The sequence below is a fragment of the Arachis stenosperma genome, chromosome 1 (assembly GCF_014773155.1).
Source record: "Arachis stenosperma cultivar V10309 chromosome 1, arast.V10309.gnm1.PFL2, whole genome shotgun sequence".
Taxonomy (NCBI): Eukaryota; Viridiplantae; Streptophyta; class Magnoliopsida; order Fabales; family Fabaceae; genus Arachis; species Arachis stenosperma.
The window spans coordinates 97,068,179-97,092,373 of NC_080377.1; the positions used below are offsets into that span (position 1 = coordinate 97,068,179).

At 32.1% G+C, this 24,195-nt stretch overlaps 4 protein-coding genes across 4 annotated transcripts; 1 reads left to right on the forward strand and 3 right to left on the reverse strand.

The window, feature by feature from the left end:
• The first annotated feature begins 6,153 nt into the window (after nucleotides 1-6,153).
• Nucleotides 6,154-6,723, forward strand: LOC130982486 (protein FAR1-RELATED SEQUENCE 9-like). The gene has a single exon (XM_057906511.1). The coding sequence runs from the start codon at nucleotides 6,154-6,156 to the stop codon at nucleotides 6,721-6,723; it is 570 nt and encodes a 189-aa protein (XP_057762494.1).
• Nucleotides 6,724-15,973: 9,250 nt separating this feature from the next.
• On the reverse strand, nucleotides 15,974-16,441 carry LOC130982494 (uncharacterized). The gene has a single exon (XM_057906523.1). The coding sequence runs from the start codon at nucleotides 16,439-16,441 to the stop codon at nucleotides 15,974-15,976; it is 468 nt and encodes a 155-aa protein (XP_057762506.1).
• Nucleotides 16,442-16,929: 488 nt separating this feature from the next.
• LOC130982500 (uncharacterized) lies at nucleotides 16,930-17,376 on the reverse strand. The gene has a single exon (XM_057906536.1). It carries the CDS (start codon nucleotides 17,374-17,376, stop codon nucleotides 16,930-16,932), a length of 447 nt encoding a protein of 148 aa, XP_057762519.1.
• Nucleotides 17,377-18,309: 933 nt separating this feature from the next.
• LOC130982510 (uncharacterized) lies at nucleotides 18,310-19,104 on the reverse strand. Its single transcript, XM_057906548.1, has one exon. It carries the CDS (start codon nucleotides 19,102-19,104, stop codon nucleotides 18,310-18,312), a length of 795 nt encoding a protein of 264 aa, XP_057762531.1.
• Between the last annotated feature and the right edge of the window lie 5,091 nt (nucleotides 19,105-24,195).

Sequence of the window (24,195 nt, forward strand, 5' to 3'; positions counted from 1 at the left end):
TACCGCTCGGGGCGGGTAATTATCCACCCTGCACCGGGGTGGGTTTTTAAGTGGGACGGGTTCTTGAGAGGTGCGGGGTGGGTCGGGTTTAGGTAATACCCGCTCATACCCACCCCGCTATATATAATATATATATAATATATGTAAAATAATTAGTAAATGATTAATAATATAGTATCATATTTAAATTTTTACTTTAATTTATGTTATGTATGTGATGATGGTTATATAAATTTTAAAATTTAATTTTATTTATTGAATTTTAATAATTATAGGGGCGGGGCGGATACCCGTAGGGGCGGGTTAGGGTTTAACGTTTTACTACTCACGGGTAGAAGCGGGACGGGTTCTATGCGGGTTGTTGTACGGCGGAGCGGAGTCGGGTAGAGCAAAATCCACCCCTACTCGCCCCGTTGCCACCCCTACTCAACATAATTAGGTGGAGTAATAATAGAATAAAAAAAACTAAATAGCAAGTATAAACTTGAATCTATAATCATCTCCAATATTGTCATCAACAACTATTAAGATCCACTCTATTCCATTCTTTGTAGCTCAAATAGAAACTAATATTTTAAGACGTTTTTCACAGTGGGAAGTTGAACCCAAAAATTCTGTTCAGTAAATTTGCCTTAGTGCTATTGCGAATGGAGGATTTTGTAATCAAATGAAATAAAATATGCAATGATTAAAGGATGACTCTAATCAATTTTAATAGTCAATTTATTAGTTAATTTAAGTATGGACTTAATGTTTAAATTTTGTTTTGTGCATGCAACAATTCACTCATGAATAGAAAAAACTCTTAAAATAGAATTTAATTTGTAATGAATTAATTTTTAATCTATCAAATTAAAAAAAAAAAAAACAAAAAAACAAAAGATGATGCTTGCAGTTGTAGTAAAATGGAGAAATGGACCACCGTTTCTCTTGAGCGGGAAAGAAAAATCGTTTTGAGAGAGACTGTTAGGGGTGGCAATGGGGTGGGTAGGGGCAGGTTTTTGCTCTACCCAATCCTGCCCCGCCGTACAACAAGCCACCTAGAACCCGCCCTGTTTCTACCTGCGAGTAGTAAAATGTTGAACCCTAACCCGCCCCTGCGAGTACCCGTCCCGCCCCTATAATTATTAAAATCTAATAAATAAAATAAAATTTCAAAATTTATATAACCATCATCACATACATAACATAAATTAAAGTAAAAATTTAAATATGATACAATATTATTAATCATTTACTAATTATTTTACATATATTATACATATTATATATTAAAATTATATATTATATATATAGCGGGGCTGGTAGGGGCGGATATTACCTAAATCCAGTCCCGCTTTGCCCCTTCCAAGAACCCGCCTCGCTAAAAACCCGCTCCAAATAGATAGAGACGGGATGGATATTCGCAGATTCGGATGGTATTGCCATCCCTAGAGACTGTGTACTCTCCTTGATAGACTCCCTTTTTCTCTAATGCTCTAACATGGCCATTTCACATTCCAAAAATCCCCCTCCCTCCTAAACTCAGATTTTACGTAAAATCAAAAGAATAAATTAAATATATAAATTATAAAAAATCATAATAAGATTTAAATTATAAAATATTTTGATCTAATAATTTTTTGTAAAATTAATTAATTCACTTAAAATTATAAAATCAATTTTAAGATAAAATATAGCGAGTACAGTACATCTTAGTATAACGATTGAACATCTCTTTTAGAATTTAACTTTGTTAAAATAAAAGGTTAGTAATTAGAAAAATAATGCTCCAATTTATACAGGATGTGTGTTGGTGATGTGATCATGTGAATGACAACGATTATCACGTTTGGATAATGGTGGTACATAAGATATTAGGCTCCGGAAGTATTCTTTTAATTTATATATGATGTTCGTGTGACATAGGAGTAAGTTGAGTAATCCTTTGAAATGCATGATCCTAATAGTTGAGCCTTGTATATGTGATATGTCATTATGTTGCATGATATGGTCAACCGGTGAAGCATGTTTTTCTTGTATTATCCTATTTACTATTTGCAGATGGAAACACAGTTTATACTTTAAAAATTGATGATTCATTTTCTTTTAAATTGAAGTAGTAGTCCACACGTTACGACAAAAATTATAGATTGAACAATAATTAAATTTTTATTTTTTTTTATTTTACTATTCTTCTCATTTTAAATAAAGTTTTTCTGTTATAATATTATAGTTTTTCGGCTTCTCTATTCCCACAACTACTAACAAGTAATTAATTATATCGAGAAAAATCAAAGCAAAATTTGAAACCAACACAAAAAGTGGACAAAGGATTAAATGGTACTAAACCATCAAATGGTTTTATAATAAAATATGTTTTTTAAATTTTTTAATAACTGCTAAATAATTTTTTATAATTTTAATTATAAATTAATTCTATATATGTTATTTAATTATAAAAATAATTTTTTATTTTATAAATTATTATTTTATTATTCATTTATTATGTTTATTAAAAATAAAAAACAAAAATAATAACAAATTAGATCTTCGATTGATCGTAATAAATTTTTAGTAATCCTAATTGATTAAAGGTTTATCTTTGATTCGTTACATCCATCGAGCGTTGTGAAATCGTGTTTCATAGAAAATCAATCGATTGAATTAACAAAACAATCAATTGAATTTCAGGTTTTCCATAACTCAATCGATTGGATTGGACTTCAGATTATCAGAAAACAATGGATTGAAAATTGCAAGGCAGTATGATTTTCGCAAAAATCAATCGATTGATCATATTACCCAATCGATTGAACGATGACTAGAATGTGATGTTTTATAATTCAGTCGATTGTTTATATTACCCAATCGATTAAAAACTTTAAAGCAACTTGAAGTCTCACAATTCAATCGATTGGTTGTGTTACCCAATCGATTGAACACTTCAAAGCAATATATATTTGCCCAATTCAATCGATTGGTTGTGTTACCCAATCGATTGAATTGTGCACTACGCCGTTTTCAATTTTTTATCGTTTTTACAAATTATTATCTTATTATTTATCTATCTTATCTTTAAAATTCTATCTTCAATTTTTAAGTTTTTATTTTGATTTAGATACTCTAATCTTATCTTTTCTTTAATATTAAGATTATAAATTGGTGAATAATCTATCACCAATTATTCAATCCCACCATTGAAATCATGTATCAATCTATTTGATTATAAAAAATTTTATTGTTTTTCTTTCGGATATCCATCTACTTAATATCCAATTTTTCTTCATTTTTTATCCGTCTATTTAATATCTAATATTTGTTCATCATTAATTGATAATCACAGTTGCAACAATCAGCAAAGGTCCAATCAATTTTTTCATTTAGTGTTCAGAAAACAATTTACCGTTTTGATTACAAAATCGAGGTCAGTGAATAGAATCTCTAATTTTGCAATTCTTCATTTCAATACTTTATTCGTGAAATTGATTGTGTAATGAAAAAATATTTTTTTATCTTTTAATAATTCATAGACATTGAGAAATACTAAAAAGTAAATAAATTTTATTATTTTTTATTATTAATTAGCTAGCAATTAGGGGCGGACCTAAAGGAGGCGAGTTGTGGCTTTGACCCCACAAAATTTTAAGAAACTATACTTATATATAAGATATGTGTTTAAAAAATAATATTATGTAATTTAATAGTTTTATATGTATTATTTTTCACTATGTAATGGATTTATATCTCAATTGTTTAATTCACTAATATTTTTTACTTAACTAATTTAATATCATACCCTCAAATCTTTGTATCTTTCAAATTAGTTTTTATAATAATCTCTATACTTATTTTTAAAAAAATCATTTATTTTTTATATTAATATATTTAACATTTATATTATTATATTAATAATAACTTACGTAGTTATATTTTGGTAATCACATTATGCACTTTAGATATTATTTTCTTGTAAAAAATACTAATTTTTCTTCTAAATTTACGTTGTTAAAAGAAAAATTTTATAAAAATATCTTATATCTTGTATTCTATAAGGGTATTGTGTCTTCTAAATAATTAATAATTTATAATTTATTTTCAATTTTTTTAAAATTTTTGAAAGAATTAATTTTAATTAATAAGATATGTGATAATTTTTAACTAAACACGCTATAAATTATTGGTATTTTATAATTTTATAATGTACTATTGATATTGTTATATTTTCTTTATGTAATTATCATATTAAAAATAAAATTGTGAAAAAAATTATAATTATATATTATATATATATTAATAAATCTTTTAAAAAACTAACTCTAATAACTATATGTTAATTATTTTTATAGAATAAAAAAATATTTAAAATTTGGCCCCTTCATATTAAAATTTATGGATCCGTCCCTGCTAGCAATATTAGAAGCTATTTATTTTTTTGTAATGTTATAAGAAGGAGTGTACTGAATTTTTTTTTTCATTGGACATTTTTAAGATGTAGGATATATTTACAGATACTGAGATGGATGAGCAATACCAGGTGGATAATGACATTAACCAACAAGAAGAGCTAGTTTGTGGCCAAGATATGATGGATGAACAGAATGAATTCGAACAAGATTTCGGAGATGAATTTACTGAGGGAGCGTATTTTTCTGAATCTGATTAGTCAGAAGATACCCTTGAAGCTGCTTATGCGGTTGACTCCGTGCAAGACATTACAACTTTGAATTTCAGTAAAAATTGTGCGGAGAAAATTGGTAAATATCACTTTTCTACTTGCAGCTTGCATTTGATTTTTATCTGAAGTACTCAAAGTCGAAGGGCTTTAGTGCAAGGAAGAGTAAGACTTTCAAGAATAGTATTAGCGAGATTTACAAACAAAAGTTTGTATGTCATAGGCAAGGATTCAGAGAGGAGAAATATTACACGATGGAAAAAAAGGAAGAAGGAGCCTAGATTGAAAACAAGAACTGGGAGTGAAGTCCGAATGGATGTTAAATTTGTACCAGAAACTGGAAGGTGGCATATCTTTTATTTCTTTGACGAACACAATCATGATCTATTAGATACACAATTCAGTTCTATGTTGCCTGCCCATAGAAAAATGTCAGAGGCAGATATTATGCAAATGATTAACATGCTAAAGTCCGGGATTATCACTTCACAGATATTTGGTCTTCTAGCTAGCCAAGCAGGCGGGTATGAATTTGTTAGCTATGGTCTCAGAGATATGTACAATGAGATTACTCGGCAAAGGCGTCAAGTTCCTGGTGATGCAGCACGAGTGTTGAAGAAGTTGGAGGATATGCGGTTGAAGGATCCACAATTATATTTCAAGACATGTCATGATTCAAGAGGTTTGTTACGTAACTTGTTCTGGTCTAATAGGATCAGCCAACTAGACTACCAACTCTTCGAAGATGTTATTGCTTTTGATGCTACGTACAAGAAGAACAAGTATAGTTGTCCATTAGTCATATTCAGCGGGGTTAACCACCACAACCAAACAATTATTTTTGCTACTGCGTTAATTGTGGACGAAACTACTGATACATATATTTGGCTCCTGCGTCAACTCATGTTTGCAATGAAGGGTAAGACCCCGACCTCAATAATAACTGATGGGGCCATGGTGATTAAGAATGTAGTAAGAGATGTATTTTCCGAAGTCAGACATAGATTATGCGCTTGGCACCTCATTTGAAATGCAATTAGCAATGTTGGAAATCCATCATTTACATCTAAATTTAGAAAAATCATGTTGGGAGACTACAAGAATCCCGTGTTTAAGCGTAAGTAGGTTCAGCTTCTTGAAGAATTTGTCCTTGAGGATAAGCCGTGCGTGAACAACATGTATGAAGAGAAGCATATGTGGACTACTGCATATATAAGAGAAAAACTTTTTGCTAGCTTTAGAACTACCTCAAGATGTGAAGGTTTACACTCAGTTGTGGCAATGTATGTGAGGTCGCGGTATGATTTGCAAATTTTGTAGAGCATTTTCAAAGGTGTGTTGCACACTTGCACTTTGAAGAATTTAATGCTGATTATAAATCTACACGTGGGGTGCCTGTCATGCAGACTTGTATAGAGCTGATAGAGAGATTTGCTGTTGAGTTATACACTCAGAAGATATTGCTATTATTTTGGTAATTTCTCTCTAGAGTTGGATCAATGCGGGTGCTAAACATAGCGAATAACGATGATTGCATAAAGTACATTGTGTGTAAGCATGGGAGGCCCGATTTTATGTGGACCGTTGAATTTTGTCAAGAAGAAATGATCTTCATGTGTACCTGTTTAAGAATAGAGTCATTTGGAATTCTTTGCGAACATATTGTGAAAGTTCTAGATGAAAGAGACATTTGTGAGATTTCCTGGTCATTGGTATTGGATAGATGGACAAAAAAGGTGAAATCAGCACTCAATGATGCAAGTGGGTTCACCAGGGATGCTGTTGTTATTAGTCGTCAAAGTGCCTTGATGGAATTTTCTAAACAATTGGCTGTTGTTGCTACTAAAGTCCCAAAGAGATATGAAGAGACACGTGACATAATTATAGGATTGTACTCATCTTACAAGGCTGCAAATGAAGGCATTAATCAACCTCAGTCAAGTGTAGCTAAAAGTAGCAATCTGTATATGCATCAAACCAATATAGGCTCAGGACAACCATCTAAGAAGAAGCGGCAACGTTGTAATGTTTGTCAAATGGAAGGACATAAGAAGACAACATGTCCTTGAAAAAAGGACATTGAAAACAATGTTATAGAAGATGAAGCTAATGGTTCGGATGATAGCGACATGTATACCAAACCGACGGCTGATTTAGATAGCGATAATTAGCAACCTCCATAAACTTAATATTTTTGCATAGAGAATCACTTTCATATTTGTATTTCTATTTTTTTTACTATATTAATGAAATTTTATATATTCTTCCAATATTCGTGCTTATGTTTTTTATATGAAATAATTGTCAAATAAATATCATTTAGCAAAAAACCAGTCAAAAAATCGGTCAAACCGGTATTTAACTGGTAAACCGGTAAACCGGTAGAACCAAATGGTTTTTTTAGTGGGTTTATGGTTTAAACTGCCCCACCAACGGCGTCGTTTAATGGGCTGGAAAAAAAAACCTAGATCTAATACCCTAACGGCCTAACGCAGCCCCAACCCCATTCCCACCCTCTCCTCTCTGAAACTGAAAATGGAAATTGAAAGAATAAAGTGAAGAACCCTAGCCCCTAGTCCCTAGCTCCTAGCTTCCAGCTACCAGCTCCCAGCCTCGCAGCCCCGCTCGTTTTCATCGCCACGCTTCTCCGCTGGGTATAGGCGTGCATGTAGAAGCACCGTCGCGTGTGGAAGCTCCGTCGTTGTCTCCTCTGTTTGAGAGCTCTCTCTTTGTGTTCATGTGTGGAGGCTCTGTCACTGTCGTATTAAAGCTCTGTCGCCGTCGCGTGAAAGCTTTGTTCGAGCTCTCTCTCTCTCTCTGTCTTCGCCGCTGTCTGTCTCTCGCTGCCGGTATGTAAATATTGTTACTTGGAATTATTGTTATGTATACTGTATTTCTCTCTTGGGTTGGGTTGGATCAAGGATTGATTTTTATGATGCTAATATTGAATATTATTTTGATTTATCGCATTTAGGGGTGGATATCATTTGAATCGGGATGCAAATTTTGATAACCACACCAGATATAACTTCCCTTAGAGATGCTGATAGGGTTATTAGTTTGCTTGAATTTGATGGAAGTAGGGACATAAAGATGATTTTGAATAGAGTTAAGATAAATATGATTAAGGGTGAGGACATGATGTCTGTTCTTGATGTACAAGTTCTTTGGTAATGTGGCTGAGGCTTGTTTCTTGATGGTGCCATCACATGTTACAGAATTTTTGTCATTTGAATTCATTGTAAATTATATGCTGCTGTAGCTTATTTGTCATATGAATTCACTGTCACATGAGAGCTGATTCAAATAATGAAATTTCAAGTTTATAGAGCCAATAACAAAAGGAAACTACCCAAGTTCGATGTAGCTTCTGGTGGGAAATAGGTTGCCAAAGTTCTCTTCATATCAATCAGGGATTTTAAGAGGGTCCTTTGATTTAAGTATATTTAACTACTACACCTCCTCCTATTATGTTGCTGATGCACCAGAACTAAGTAAAGCCAAGCCAAGCTATCTTACAGATTCTCTAGTTACTCTTACAAGTAAGAACATGTTTGTGTACTAATGGGATAGAGTTTAATACATAATGAAGAATTATCATATTTTAGCTTAATGATACTACCCAAGAGTGATGCTATTGTTCTCTCTAGCACATGTATTAATTCTAAAGAACTTGTATTTGTCATTAGGACAAGCTTCAGCCACATTAGCAAAGAACTTGTATTGTAAACATAGCAGCTTGTTATATAATTTTATTATTTTTTGGTACTCAATGACGTTGTGACATTGGACTTTTGAAGTTACCACACAAGTGCAAAAGGAAGCTCCACAAATATAAACAAGTCTAAAATACGCCTTACAAAATATGAACAAGAGGATTTAAGAAAAAAACCTTTTGTGGCTTGAAAGATCATTTATCATACTTCACCAAATTAGAGTAATTTACTTGCTACTAATGAATTAAGTATGTTCATTTTAGAACCACGTTAATCTAGGAAGAATTGCTTAAAATTTTGTAACATATATACTGCATATGTCTTAGCAATATATGAACAGATTATTAATTTTCTTTGGTATGTATTGCAGAGTCTTTTTTTTTCTAGTCAAGATTCAATAGAGAGGTTAAATCTTGAACATATAAAAACAACAAAATAGAATGCAAACAAATAAAAAATGGGAAATGTTTTTAAATAAATAGATTATATAAAGTAAAATATAATTCACAAGACATAATATTTGTATGGCATTGTTGATGAAATAATAAATGAAAATGACATTACTTCATCATAAAAATATGAGTTTTTTAAACTAAAATATCTATATAGTGCATAGAAATAGAGAAAAATTGTAAAAGCCACAAAGCAATAAATATCTATTTAAGAAGTCATTGAAAAATAATTAAAGAAGTACATCCACCAAACATAACAAATAAATACTCAATAACCAAAGTATTATAATTTATCTAAATTACTACTATTATCTTTACATCTCATGGTTTGTCTGCATATTCCAAAACTCATTGGCCGGCGCTATAATTTGTGACTTCTTCTGGTTAATCTGACTCTTGAATAAATGCATAGTGGTTATCATGTGAATATCGTGATCCTCAAGCTGCAATTTATTTATTATAAATTAGTACAAAAAAATAGGGATTAAATATTAGAGAGTTATTTTATAAATGCTCACCTTATTGTTACCATTTTGTTTAAACTCAAAAGTCATATCCATCCACTTCATTACCTAAGTTGCAGAGTTCCAGCTTGAACTACATTGATGTATATCTTCTGGCCTTTTAATTTTGTAGTCATGAAATTGTTTATTATACTCTTGAATGTCATTATTCTTGTAAAAGTTTGACATGATGACTTGCTCCAGTACGTTTATCTGATTTCAATTAACTAGTTAAATAATAAAAATAAAATATCAGCAAATAAGCTTATAAAATTTTTTTCTTGGCCTTACTAGTGTCTTGATAACACGTTCACGATAGTGAATTCTGTCATCATTAAAATGGGTGTCCAAGTGATAGATTGTGCGATCAACCGAGATTACCATTAGATACCAGTGGTCACCCTCTTGAATAGGAACATATATCTAGACCATAAAATTTTCTCGTGAGTTATGTTTGTTAATGAGGAAAAACTATATTCAACAAAGAATATCCAAAAAAAATCTTACAAATTCTAAATCAGCAGTAGGTTGCATAAATTTATAAATATAGTGTTCCATCTTCTGCTTTAAATTTTTCTTGCTGAATACATCCACCTAATTCATTAATGCATTCATATAACTGTTAGTACATGATAAAGCATGGTTCTATATCAACATTATATTTATAACTTATAATCAATAAAATTATCTTGTTAGGGGTTATATAATATACCATAAATCTCGGTGGAAGTTGCCATATTCTCTTAAAACTTACATCAGATTGTTCATCAGTGCATCTCAATGCCGCTAATTCAAGAATCTGAATCATAATCCAAATATATTACTAGATTGTGCAGACAATCAAATGTAAATTAATTAATAGATGATTTATGTACCTTATCAGTAATGGGTTTGTCAGGTATGAAATGATCAAAGTCTGATCTAGTTGCTTTGATTGTATTTGTTACTACAACTTCTTCACTGTATCAATTAAAAACCAAAACACATTAGATGGGTCCTCATTGATCGTCGACAACACAGAAAATATCAAATTAACTTACGATGGATCTAGCGAGGCTGAAAATGCATATGTACAGGCCTTTATCTGATCTTCCAAAAGATGCATGGTTGGAGTTGGCATAAATTTATACTTCATTGACTACAAAGTTTAACACAAAAGTATTAGCAATACACATTGCAGACTAGATGGTTAATTAGCACTACTCATAACAAACTAAATAATTAAAGATTGGTGCCTAAGAGTTAATTACGTTGGTAATGGAAAAGAAATAAACAGGTCTGCTATAGTCTTTTGTGGATTGGCTCAGTGCATAAGACACCTTGGATTTATTGAATGATTTGGGCTCAATCTTTGGCTTTCTAACTCTATCTGGGAGAGTAAATGGTAATTTTTTCTGTGTCCCCATAATAGTCTCACCCTAAGAAAAAAAATAGGTCAATAAACACTTATTATCATGTTAGAAATATACTAGTGAAAAATATGATGCATGAATTTTACTACACATGCATATATACCTTTGATATATTTTTCTTTTTCGTTGCGACTCTTATAGTTGGGGATACTGGTTTGTCCATATTGATTTTGATGTTGAACGCATCATCGTGAGTGAAAGACCTCTTGTCCATTTCAATAAGATCATCCTCATCATCTGATATAGCAGTATGAATATCAATATCTAAACTCTTAGCTTTCAATCTATTTGAGAATGGACGTGTCTTTTGTGAAGAAAGTTCGGTCGGAGTCTCGAAATCATTGTTCAGACTCAGTTATAATATCATTGTCTCAATGCGGCTTATAGATTCAAGGATTTTATCAATTTTTTCGTCTCGAGCCATGTTTACAACTCTCATTGACTGCAAATATTTTAGGTAAAATAATTTCATATAAATGTAAAAATACAAAAAGAGTGATGGTTGTTCTAATGAGATTGTTAATGGAATAAGACAAAGATTTCTCTAATCACAACTAATAGCAAAAAAATGTTTATAATATATAAAATGTATTGCATAATATAAATTACATTACTATTTGCCAAATTAAATTACCTACATGCTAAGGAAAACCTCTTCCACTTTACTAGACAATTCTACACTTTTATTTAGATCCTTGTATTGAATAACATCGTCATTGATAACTAGGTCATCTTGTAGAAAGAAAACATAAAAGATTAAATCACTCATAATATATTCTACTAAAAATTAAAAACCCATTACGTTTTACCTTAGCACTAGGAATTGTAGTTCCAATTTGATCACCAAAATCAAGTGTGATAAGATCACAGTCTGTAGCCAGTGACATATTCTGTATATTACATGCATCATTGGGAACTAAATCTTCGTTAGAAGGAATATCCATGATTATTATCAACTGAAGAATATTGTATGAGTAGATTTGGTTGAAAGGCAAATACTTAAAATAATTTGTCAAAGTATAAAAAATTAGTCGGAGTGAGCACATATATATACACCGAATAAAGATAATCAAATTTTAATTCTATCTTTTTTTAAATTTTTAAACTAAGTGAACAATTCTAAAAATTTTTATGTTATCTTATCTTTTGGTTAAAATCAAATACAAATTGAATTATATCTTGATTTCTATTTTACAATTTAACAAAGTAAATTTTATTAATTCATATGATTATATCTTATCTATAATTATTTTTAAGTAGATAAATACTCAAATAATAATAATAATAATAATAATAATAATAATAATAATAATAATAATAATAAGATTAGACGGATCACTAATAATTAAATAAAAATAGGAACAAACTAGTTGAATAGCACTATACGTGTTCAAGCACTTATCAATCAATTGAAATAATAATTGAGGATACTTCAATCGATTTCATTAACAAAACAATCGATTGAATAAGTAATTGTGGATACTTCAATCGATTGTACTAACAAAACAATTGATTGAATCAGTATTTGAGGATACTTCAATCGATTTCACTAACAAAACAATCGATTGAATGCATACAAACTCCTCATTGCAAGCATTCTTCAATCGATTGGTAAGCCATTCAATCGTGGATATCAATTGATTTCAGGAACAACTGAAACAATTTCAAGACCCTGAAACAGATTTTCTTCATTCTTTGACACATTTTCTTCATGGTCCAGCCCCTTGGGTTTGTGATGCCTAGAATAGTGTATAGAAGATCAATTTCTTCTCTTTGACGATTGATAGCTTCATTTTTCCTGTCTTGACGCTGCCTCATATAAGCAAATTGTCCCTCCATATATAATCTTATGCTTCGCAATTCATCCATTAAATCTCGCATTGTTGGCGAAGGAGGCGGTGGTGGTGGGGGTTCTTGGGATTGTGCTTGCACCTCAGGGTCTTGTGGTTGTCCTTGGATTTGAGGTTTTTGGGCATCCGGATCTCTTCTCATCTGTCTTAGAGTGCTGTCATCAATCTTGGCTACATTACTCAAGATGATACTTTTTTCTTCACTCAACTCAATTCCAAGCCAGGTAAAAATCTTGGTCCATTGGCAAGCATATCCTAAACCAACACTTGATTTTCCTTTCTTCATTTCAAGCATATGATGAACCATAAAATAAGGCCAGTTTATCTCCTTTCCAGTCACCATAGCCCAAAGCACTAGAATATCTTTGTTAAACAAGATTCCATGATTATGTTTTCTTAGAATCAACATGTATGAAAATAAATACATCAATATACGCTGCTCATTACCCAAACCACTGCAACTTATATTATCTCTAGCATCTATATGTGGATTCTCATACTGTAGATTTTGCAAACCAACCAATCTATTATATTCACCACATTCCTCATCTGCCGCAATACCTCTAGTAAATTTTACCCCATGATAAACTAAATTTCATTGTTCAACTAATTGTTCCAAAGTAACTCTATAATGCCGTGACCCTAAATCAAACTCAATCAGCGGCATTACTTTCTCACCCTCTTCATCAGTTTTAGAAACAATATAATTTAAAGCACTATAAACAGCCCTAACCAAGTGCGGATAATAATCATCCTTAGTTTGTACAAAATCAGTCAAGTGCTGTGTTTGCAAAGCATTCTAGACCAAATTATAATGTCTATCATGAATGAACTCAACTGTTATGTACCTGGGAGGAACAATTTCCCTTGACTTGAATTTCTCCACATAGTTGTTCAATGCCTTCGGAGATGGCAGCCACCTTGCCATGTAATGGGATGAAGCAACTAGTCTGGCGGATGCAGAACTTTCACCCTCAATCCTAGCTCTTTTGGCATTCTTAGTTCTAGCCATTTTGGGGATATTGATCCGATGGGTTTTGTAAGGATTTGGATGAGGATTAATAATATGTATGTAGTTTGGAGTGGATGTTGGTGAGATTAGAGAAGAAGAAGAAGAGAAAAATTTTCTAGATTTAGAGAGAGAAGAGAAGTGCAAAAAAGGTGTTGTTATGTTTTAAAATGGGGAGAGAGTCTAAATACGCATGGTTACCAGGTTTAATATATAGCACATTTCAAAATTCAATCGATTGGATTATATTACCAATCGATTGAATGAAGAAAAAAACTTATTTACATCACATCCCAATCGATTGAATTCTCATACTAATCGATTGAATTGGAATATACCATTAGTCATGTACAAACTTCAATCGATTGGGTAACACAACAATCGATTGAATTGTGAGACCTCAAGTTGCTTTGAAGCTTTCAATCGATTGAGTAACACAACCAATCGATTGAATTGGGCAAATTCATATTGCTTTGAAGACTTCAATCGATTGGGTAACACAACCAATCGATTGAATTATGAGACCTCATATTGCTTTGAAACCTTCAATCGATTGGGTAATATAAACAATCGATTGAATTATAAAAAGTCCACATTCTAGTCATTGTTCAATCGATTGGGTAATATGACCAATAGATTGATTTTTGCGAAAATCATACTGCCTTGCAATTTTCAATCGATTGTTTTGTAATAACCTAAAGTCAAATCCAATCGATTGAGTTATGAGAAACTTGAAATTTAATCGATTGATTCTCTATGAAATACGATTTCACAATGCTCGAGGGATGTAACAGATCAAAGATAAACTTTTAATCGATTAGGATTACCAAAAAGTTTTTACGATTAATCGAAGATCTAATTCGTTATTGTTTTTGTTTTTTATTGTTAATAAACATAATAGATGAATGATAAAATAATAATTTATAAAATAAAAATAGTTTTTATTATTAAATAAAATATACGGGGTTAATTTGTAACTAAAATTAGAAAAGAACTATTTAATAATTATTAAAAAACTTAAAAAACATGTTTTCTTATATGATCATTTAATGGTCCAAACATTTTGGGACCATCGAATCCGATGCCTAAAAAGTGTATTTGTGTTGTTTTGCAAAGAATCTAAATCAAACAAATCAATTTTAAGATCTCAAACATTATTTCTATATATCATCACAAACTATGGTATATATTTCCTTGAGGTTAATATACTTAGCTCCTCGTATCTCTTGGATTATTTTGGACAAATAGATGTAATATGTATAGGATTTCGTTGAGGTTCATATACTTGGATTATTTTGGACAAATAGCTGTAATATGTATAGGATTTCCTTGAGATTCATATACTTAGCTCCTTGTATTTCTTGGATTATTTTTGACAAATAGCCATAATCTATTGATTTTGTTCTTTCAAGGTAAGGAGATAAAATTTTTGGTGTAAATTAAATCACCAATGACAAGGTTTAATTAGTTGCTCAACTCCTCTTAATAGCATATATGATAGAGTACATGAGCCTGTTAAGTGTTTTGATGGCTACGTTCCAAGGCTCTGTTCAGTTAGCGTATACAAAAATATATATAATAAAGACATAAACACATAATGTATTAACATTTGTTGAAATAATAAATAAAGATTCTACTTTATTGTGTTGAGCTTTTATTTTAAAAATAAAAAATTAAAATAAAGACTAAATCCTTAAAATAATCTCTCATATTCACGATATTACTATTTTAATTTCTCATATTTAAAATTTATTATATTAGTCTTTTATATTTTCTTTTTTTTTGGTTCTTCTTCTTCTCTAATAAATTGACAAGTTTAACGCCTTCTTTGTTGAAAAGGAAGAACAATACATCATCAAATGAAAGGTATTATTATTACTCATTATTATAATATACATATCAAATGGAAGGTATTATTATTATTATTATTATATACATAAAGGTAATAGTGGAACCGATAAAGATAGATTTTTGTTATATCTGGTTTCATTCTATCCTTTCTCAACTTAGATACTTCCGGTTTTATCTTTATCGGCAAATTTTAAAATATTGTAATTTAATCTGTTCTATTTCTATAATAACTAGTGTATGAACCCGTGCTCAGCACCAAAAAATTTGTAAAAGTAAAAAAAATTTCATATGCTTGGATATTTTAAAAAAAAATACAAAATAATTATTATTTTAAGAAATTTATAAAATTATTATCAAAGTCAAAGTTTAACTTAAAAAAAGTGAGTAATAATTATTTTACATTTTTTAAAGTAAAATAATTATACACTGATACAGAATTTAAAATAAAATTAAAATATTTACATTAGAATCTTATTTTTTCAAAGACTTCTCTATAAACAAGATTGATGGTTGAATTTGCAGACATTCATACATGATTCATAAGTAAAACTTTTAAACCTCTCTTACACTTAACTCTTGAAAGTGCCACATATAGTTGGCCATGTGTAAAAACTGGTTTGGACAAGTACAATCCAACATGAGATAAAATTTGTCCCCGAGACTTATTAATTGTCATGGCAAATGATACTATTATGGAAAACTGTCTTCGTTGGAATCTAACTGGGACGGTTTCATCTGTTGGTACCATATTCATTCTTGGAATCAAAGCAATATAACCAACATTGTTACCCGTTAAAACTTCACATTCTATGACATGATTTCCAAGCTTCCTAACTTGTAGCTTTGTACCATTACAAAGACAACTGGATTGGTCAATATTCCTCAATAACATCACCGGAACACCAACCTTGAATATTAATTTATGTGGAGGCAAACCAGAATAATTTATGCTATTCAGTAATTCAAGACCATAGAGATCTAGTTGACTCTCCATATTCCCTTCATCCATACAAATCGAATTCAAACTAAGATATAATTTTCCCCTCCAAGAATGATAGCCATCAGATGGTTGTTCACCTCTTCAATGATGTCTAGCGTGGGAGCCAGTATAGTTCTTGTTTTGAAAAAATCCTTTGAGGACATGTTATCCAAAATATTTTAGATAAGAAAAATGAACCAACTCATCAAATGCCTGGTCCGAAGAAGGAATAACAATATCTCCTGGAAGACATATCTCAGATTCACCATCCATATTGTAACCTATTAGACCATCGCCAACTTTCAATAACCACTCACCAAATTGCTCTGTCTCATCTTAATCTGAAGCAGTCGTCCCTACAGAGAGTCTCATGTTTTTTGTTAGTTTGAGCACCTGACAAAACTTCCAAAGATAAGACGAATTCACGATTGAATGAACGATATCTTGTCTCGATCCTCGTGGAATGACAGGAAGAATTTGTCTAAAGTCTCCACCTAGTACAATCATTTTTCCTCCAAAGGGTAAATCTTTGTTATATGTTGGAGAAACCTCATGATATCACCTAAGCATTTATCAAGCGTTTTATAGCAGTATCTACTAACCATTGGAGCCTCATCCCAAATTATAAGTTTGTCTTTTAACAGCAACATTGCTTGAGGGGAACCAGGTTTGATGTTACATACAGAATCCTCAGTTATATTCAGCGGTATTTTGAACCTTGAGTGTGCCGTTCTTCCATTGGGAAGAAGTAAAGATGCAATACCACTCGAAGCAACTTTTAACACAATATCACCCCTTGAGTGAATCTCAGCAGACATTAAGTTCCAGATAAATGTTTTTCCAGTACCCCCATGACCATACACAAAGAAAAAACCCCCTTTATTACAATACACAACTGTAACAATTTTATCGAATGCATATTTCTGCTCAAGTGTTGCGATGGCTAACATGTCTAATGCATTTTTCTTTAAATCATCCCTATTAAATTTAGCTCTTCCCTGATAACCCTTTCAGTTAACAAAGAACTATCAACTTCAGTTGCTAAAGGCAAAGGAGGATAGTCTTTCAAGGTTTTACCATATGAATGTAAGATCTTGTTTATATCCATTAAGCAATACTACTTAATCTCATCATCTGACATGGTTAATTCTGCATATTATACGATACTATAAGAATTTAATCAAACTAAAAATGATCAATAATGAAGAACTTTTATAATTGCAATTAATAAAAACTCACCCCTCATGTTCATCACAGCTCTCTGTCAATACAAAATATCATCTGAGAGATCATGCTAACATCTATCCCATACATGTTCTGGTCTTGAGATATTGTTGGATGTTAATAGAATGACAAATAACCTCCTAACATATGATCTTGAGTCCCATGAGCTTGCTTCTTTAATTGCATATATGAATTCTCTTTCATCTTGCAAGGGCGAAGCATGCATCTCTATACATAGCATAAATTGTTCCTCCTACTGTTCTTATATTTCAAAAATTCATATATCCTCTTTGAGTATTCAAGAGAAGTCATCGCTAATATTCTTCGGTATTTACTGCAAAAAACTTGGTTAAAATCTCACTTTAAAGTTGTTAAATTGATTAAGCTACGTGATTTCAATTATTATGTAGCTACACATCCGCATAAGATTAATTTTTCTAAAAAATATAGAACAATTCTAAAATTGTATAATCTACATATTATAACTACTGAAAGTTATTTGAACATTTATTTTCTAGTGTAGATAAATCGAATAAAATAAACGTGGGGTACATGATGTTAAGATTTTAAATTTAAATCATCAAATAAATAAGATCAAAATTGAATATAAACTCGTCATTACCTACAGGTACATGAGTCAACCTTTCAATTGCGAAGCCTTACTTTTGAGGAAACCACTTTGAAGCATCGTCCTTCCAAACAAACTTGGTTGAAAACTCAACATAAGTCAGACTTTGAGTATAGCGATATGACATGTTCGCCGCCATCCATCCCAAAAACATGGACTTATGAGATATTGCTCCTTTGACGATATCATTCACATTAGAAGTTTCACCATAAACAACAGGTTGCTCATCCTCCAAATGGAATGGAAGTCTAATCACAAATGGTTCTTTCTTTTGGATTTCATATCCAAATAAACGCCAAACTGCCTCACATGTCGAAATGTACCTACAATCGTAGTAATTTTTAATTTCGTCAACAATTTGTGTGGCTTCTGATGGATCACCAGCATTGTATAGAGGAGCTGTTACACTGTCATTTCCCTTGTGTACATACTTAAACAGATATTTAATAGAACTTGTTTGGCATGTGTATTCCACATTTATGTGGCACCCGAACTTGAGCAACAATTCTGGATTATACAGAACAATGAACTTATTGTCTAGTACACATTCCCTTTTTTTCACTGTTCGACTGTTATCAGTACGCCTATATTTAGGAAATTCAACTTCATCAATGAGTGTTCGTTGTCTAAACTCTTTGGGATAGAACTTTAAACAGGATCCATTCTTCATGCAAGGTGAATTCTTGTTGTACGGACCACATGGACCAGGTACCATGTAATTTTGAACAGCTCCATGAAGATTTGGCCTTTGATTTTCATCAGGAATCTCAGCTATTATATGTTTTTCTATATCATCTCGTATTTGTGGCTTGAACTCGTTACTCATGAATAAAAGGATATGTGTGATGTGTGGAAAATGATCCAACACAAAACTCACCGGCAAGTGTACCGGGTCGCATCAAGTAATAATAACTCACGTGAGTGAGGTCGATCCCACAAGGATTGAAGGATTGAGCAATTTTAGTTTAGTGGTTGATTTAGTCAAGCGAACAAGAGTTGATTTGGGTGATTTGTAATTGACAGAAGGTAAGTTGCATGAATTGTAAAGGGAGAGGGATGAATTGCAGTAAATTAAAGAGAACAGAAAGTAAAAGTGCTAAATCTTAAAGAACAAGTAAAGTAAATGACAAAAACTTAAAGTGCAAGAAGTGTAAATTGCAGAAGCTTAGAGTGCAAGAAATGTAAATTGCTTGAATATTAAAGGGATCAGGGAACTGGGATTGCAGAAATTTAACAAGGAAAAGTAAATTGCAACAAGCAGGAAAGTAAAAAGTGAATTGAATTGAAACATATTTCAAACAGAAGAACAAATTGGCTTGAAGAAGCCTCAGCAATTAAACAGAAAGAAAATGCAAGATTTCAGGGGTCAAGAGACTAGAAATTCAAGTCTAGATCTCACTGCCTTCTTTGATCCAATTTCAAAAAACAATTGCAGAAAATTTAAAATCAAACAGCAGAAGAACTAAATTCAAATCTCAATTTCTCAAATAGTGCAGTAAATCAAAACAGAGAGAGATCTCAAGGTGAGATTGAGACAGAATTTTCTTAATTCTCAACACCGAAGACTCAAGCTAAGTGTGCAGAAAAAAAAATAAGAAAACCCAGAGGAAGAGAATTCAATTCTCCTTCCCAACTCTTCCCGAAAACTCTAAATCAACAATGAAAAAAATAAAATTGAGCTCTCCACTGAAATCCAGTAAAAAAATCTAAAAAGAAAAGCTCCCTAAACTTTAAATCCTAAGATATTTATACACTCTCTTCAAATGATCATGGAGCCTTGAATTTGGGTCTTGGCCTTGATAGAATTGGATTGAAGATGGCCTTAGTTGGTTGCTCTTGGACTTGAGAGAAAATCGTTTGCAATTTAGACTTTGGAGCCTTTAAGTTTGAGTCAAAGTTTGAGGCAAACTTTAACCCAAACGTTGGAGTGTTACAATTATGCAGAATGGTAATTATCTGTCACTCACGTTTGAGTTCAAGTTTGGGGTCAAACTTGAACTCAAACGTGCTCCTTCCAAGAATGCTTTGGTGCCAACGTTTGCCTCCAAGTTTGAGGCAAACTTGAGCGCAAACGTTGGCCTCCCCTGCTCCAAGTTTTTGTCCAAGCTTGAGGTTCCCCTGGTGTTTGTTGTTGAGCCAACGTTTGCCTTCAAGTTTGAGGCAAACTTGGGCGCAAACTTGGCCTCCCCTGGTGCTTGTTGTTGAGCCAACATTTGCCTCCAAGTTTGAGGCAAACTTGGGCGCAAACTTGGCCTCCCCCAAGGTGTGTTTTTGCTACCTTCTGCCATCCCTTTCTTCAACCTTCCTCCAAGCCTTTTGGTCACCTGTCATCAATCAACAAATGCATCAAAGCTATGCTAAAATCAGGAGACTTCTTATTATCCTTGATATATAGGCAATTATAGCACAAAATCTCATGAAAATGCATTAATTTACTCATGGTTGATTGAATCTAAATACATATGAATTTCTACCCAAATGGCTTACTTGTATCTCAAGAAAATGCATAAAACCTATTAAAAACAAAGGAAAAAGGCTAGTAAAACTAGGCTAAGATGACTTGTCATCAATGTGCATGCGGAAGTCCTCTCTTTTGAAACTCTATAGTGCAAACATCTGAAAATTAAAAAAGACAAATGAGCAAAACATTACAACATAAGATCTTAATAAGGGGTTGCATAAATACAGACTTACATCCCAAAATTTTGCCAAAGATTTTTCCCCCTTTTAGGTCATCAATCAAACCATCAAGCTTGATCTTGAAAATTCGACACAATATATCAGGACGGTCTTCTACCTTCAATCCAATGAGAGTCACTCCTATTCTTATCTCATCCCATTCAGGGTTACAGGTCATGGTGATAAAATAGCTAGGATATCCTGCATATCTGCAAATTACAAATGCATCTTTACAATTATTCATCATGTACCTAGGTCCACCGGTAAAAGTACTGGGAAGAATGATTCTTTTGCCAAGCCTTGCAGTATATACATCTCCGTTTATAAGACTTTCATGTAGACATTTGTATTTATCAATCCTCAACTGTGGTTGTTTACACCTAAAGAATTTTAACCTCTCTGATTCCACCATTGTGTAGGCATCTACTAGAAACTGTTGGAATAATCTCTTTGATTTTAGAATTAACGAAGATTTACCCATCCTTTTCTATAGTCAAAAAGCAAAGAATTGTCGCAAAGTGATTTTTTATTTTTTTTTTAGGCCTAGCGGAGATAGAATCTGAGGTTACAATACCCAAACGAAATCCATCCTCCCCATACAGAAACAACAATGGATATTACAAGGCTAAATAAGATGGGTGAAAAATATCAATCCGTTGGAACTTTCTAGTTTGACTCTTTATAATAATATCTCTATCTTTACTTAGTTGTTCAACATCGCCAACAATCAATACAGCCACTTCAGATGCAGATGGCAAGTTATATGTCCTGCCATGTGTAGTCTTTTTACCATAATAGTTCTTCCACACTTGCAAGCTGGAACCCACCAGTCACCATGGTCAATCACTTCTAAACCAGTAGCCAGGTCACAATAAATGCCACCCTACATGGACATAACAAATTAATCATAAAGATATAATTATTTGATATCCTAAAATAAGTGGATCCATTGTGTCTATCAAACCAATTACCTCTTTGGATAATTTCAATTGCTCTATCGATCTCTTATATTCGAGGATTAAGAAATCATCACCATCAAGATGGGTCACAGGACCAGCAGGGGGTATACCAGATTTTACCGGGCCTTGAGTGTCCCTCCACCTCGCTAAAATGGTAGAATCAGAACTTATCACTGATACATCATAAGAATCGCACTATCCAGTAGTTTCTATTTCGACCTTGAATAGAAACTCTTTATCAAGGAAAAACTCATTAAAATCAGTAAGATCTTTGCTTGCTTCCCCCTTTTCCTACACAAAAAAATTTATATTTTTATCATGTTAAATAAACAAACATCTCTGATTGACAATCATAACGTGATCAACAAAATGGTTTCAACAGCAGAAATTATATACATTCAACTCTTTCACCATCTTAGTATAGGTCCGTCTGAATAGAACTGCGGCCTCCTTATCGAACACAACAGAAGTTGTTGTAGCAGTACCATCAAAAACCAATAAATTCAACTTATACCTGGTTTTTTTTTATTCAAAAACATCAATTAACACTTGGCCTGTCACCCTTTAGTTATAATAAAATCATAAAAATTATATTCAACATAATTTAGATGCTCAAACAATTTTATTAGGCTTATTAGTTTTCTAGATTTTAGTCTATCAGAGGAGACTTTGGTATAAAATTATTGTAGGTATATGAATTTTTTCTGTGCACTCTAGCTCATTTTGCCATTTTTTTGTGGCTAGACAATATTTCCATCAATCAAAGCAATTTTTGTTTTTAATAAATTGTTCTCTTATTGTCTACTAATTATTGGTATTAAGCTAGATATTGCTAAGGAAAAATTATTAAAAAGGACCGTTAAGAAGATTTAATTATTAAAAAGGACCTTTAATATTAAAATTATTTAGAAAGACTAATTTTATAATATTTAACAAAAAAGATCAAATCTTTTTTGTGAAGAGACAAATATATCCTTAGATTATTTTCTCATTTATTTCTTTTTTTGTAAACATATTTTTTTCTAATTATCACTCATACTCAAATCCTTATTCTTTATCTATAACTCAAGAGACATTTATTGCTGTCAATCACAAAACGTAAGACCTGGGAGTACCTGAGAGTATACTAATGTCTTACTATTATCATATATAGAGTAGTCAACCAATTGAGGAGCAACACTATTACTTTGTGTATTTTTTTCTAGCATTACTAATCATAAAATAATTTTAAAGTATCTATATTAAAAACATAAAAAAAAATTAAGTAAAAGCATAAAGCCATATATAAAGCACCTATTGAAAAAATCGAGCAAACTATATATAAACTATTTAACAAATGCCCTAATTTTCAATCAATGTATATAAACTATTGCAATATTAGCAATTAGACCCATTACACACACATAATCAAATACCGATTTTAGACCCACTACACATACATAAACAAAATTAAACTTATTGCAATTATACTCAATACACATATATAATCAAATACCAAAATTAGATCCACTACACATATGTAAACAAAATTAGCTTAACATATATAAACAAAATTAGACCATTGCAGTTAGACCCACAGCACATACATAAAAAAATTACAGCATAAATTCATAATTTTACCAAGTGCAAATTCAGACATTCAGTCATTCACAATGAGAGAGAGAAGGAAAATGTACTTGCAAATAGAGAAAGACAAAGGAAGAAGATAGTAATGTGTTCAGAGGAAAGGATCTCCGGTGACGGACTCACAAAAAGCTGCGACAATGATGGCCAGGCTCACAGCGACGACAACCGAGCAATAGCGTTGCAGCAGCGAGAACTTACCTGTAGCGATGAAGAAGAAAAGAATTTGGTGCGGTGAAGTGTAAACACATAACTTGAATATGTGATATATATACATATATATATATATATATATATATATATATATATATATATATTGAGAGAGAGAGAGAGAGAGAGAGAGAGAAAGAGAGAGAGAGAGAGAGAGAGAGAGAGAGAGAGAGAGACTCACCTACAGACGATGGTGTGGCAGTGGACAAAGAAGAAGACAATGATGCTGTTAAAGGAAAGGGGCAATGGACCAACGATGATGGGCTCAAAGGAAACTGCGACAACGACAGGCTTAGCAGCGATGGCGACCGGAGCAAAGATGCGACCGGATGACGGTTAGTTTTCAAAGTGGAGATTCTAAGGTAGTGAATTTTTTAATGATGCTATGGAGAAGAAGAATAGAAGTATGGGTTTAGTTTTGTAGATTTGAGGCTGAGGAAGTTGAC

Bases quoted from the DNA above. Each gene is read 5' to 3' on its own strand.
- LOC130982500 (XM_057906536.1), bottom strand. From the start codon at position 17,376: ATGTTAGCCATCGCAACACTTGAGCAGAAATATGCATTCGATAAAATT.
- LOC130982510 (XM_057906548.1), bottom strand. From the start codon at position 19,104: ATGAGTAACGAGTTCAAGCCACAAATACGAGATGATATAGAAAAACAT.
- LOC130982486 (XM_057906511.1), top strand. From the start codon at position 6,154: ATGCGGGTGCTAAACATAGCGAATAACGATGATTGCATAAAGTACATT.
- LOC130982494 (XM_057906523.1), bottom strand. From the start codon at position 16,441: ATGGAGAGTCAACTAGATCTCTATGGTCTTGAATTACTGAATAGCATA.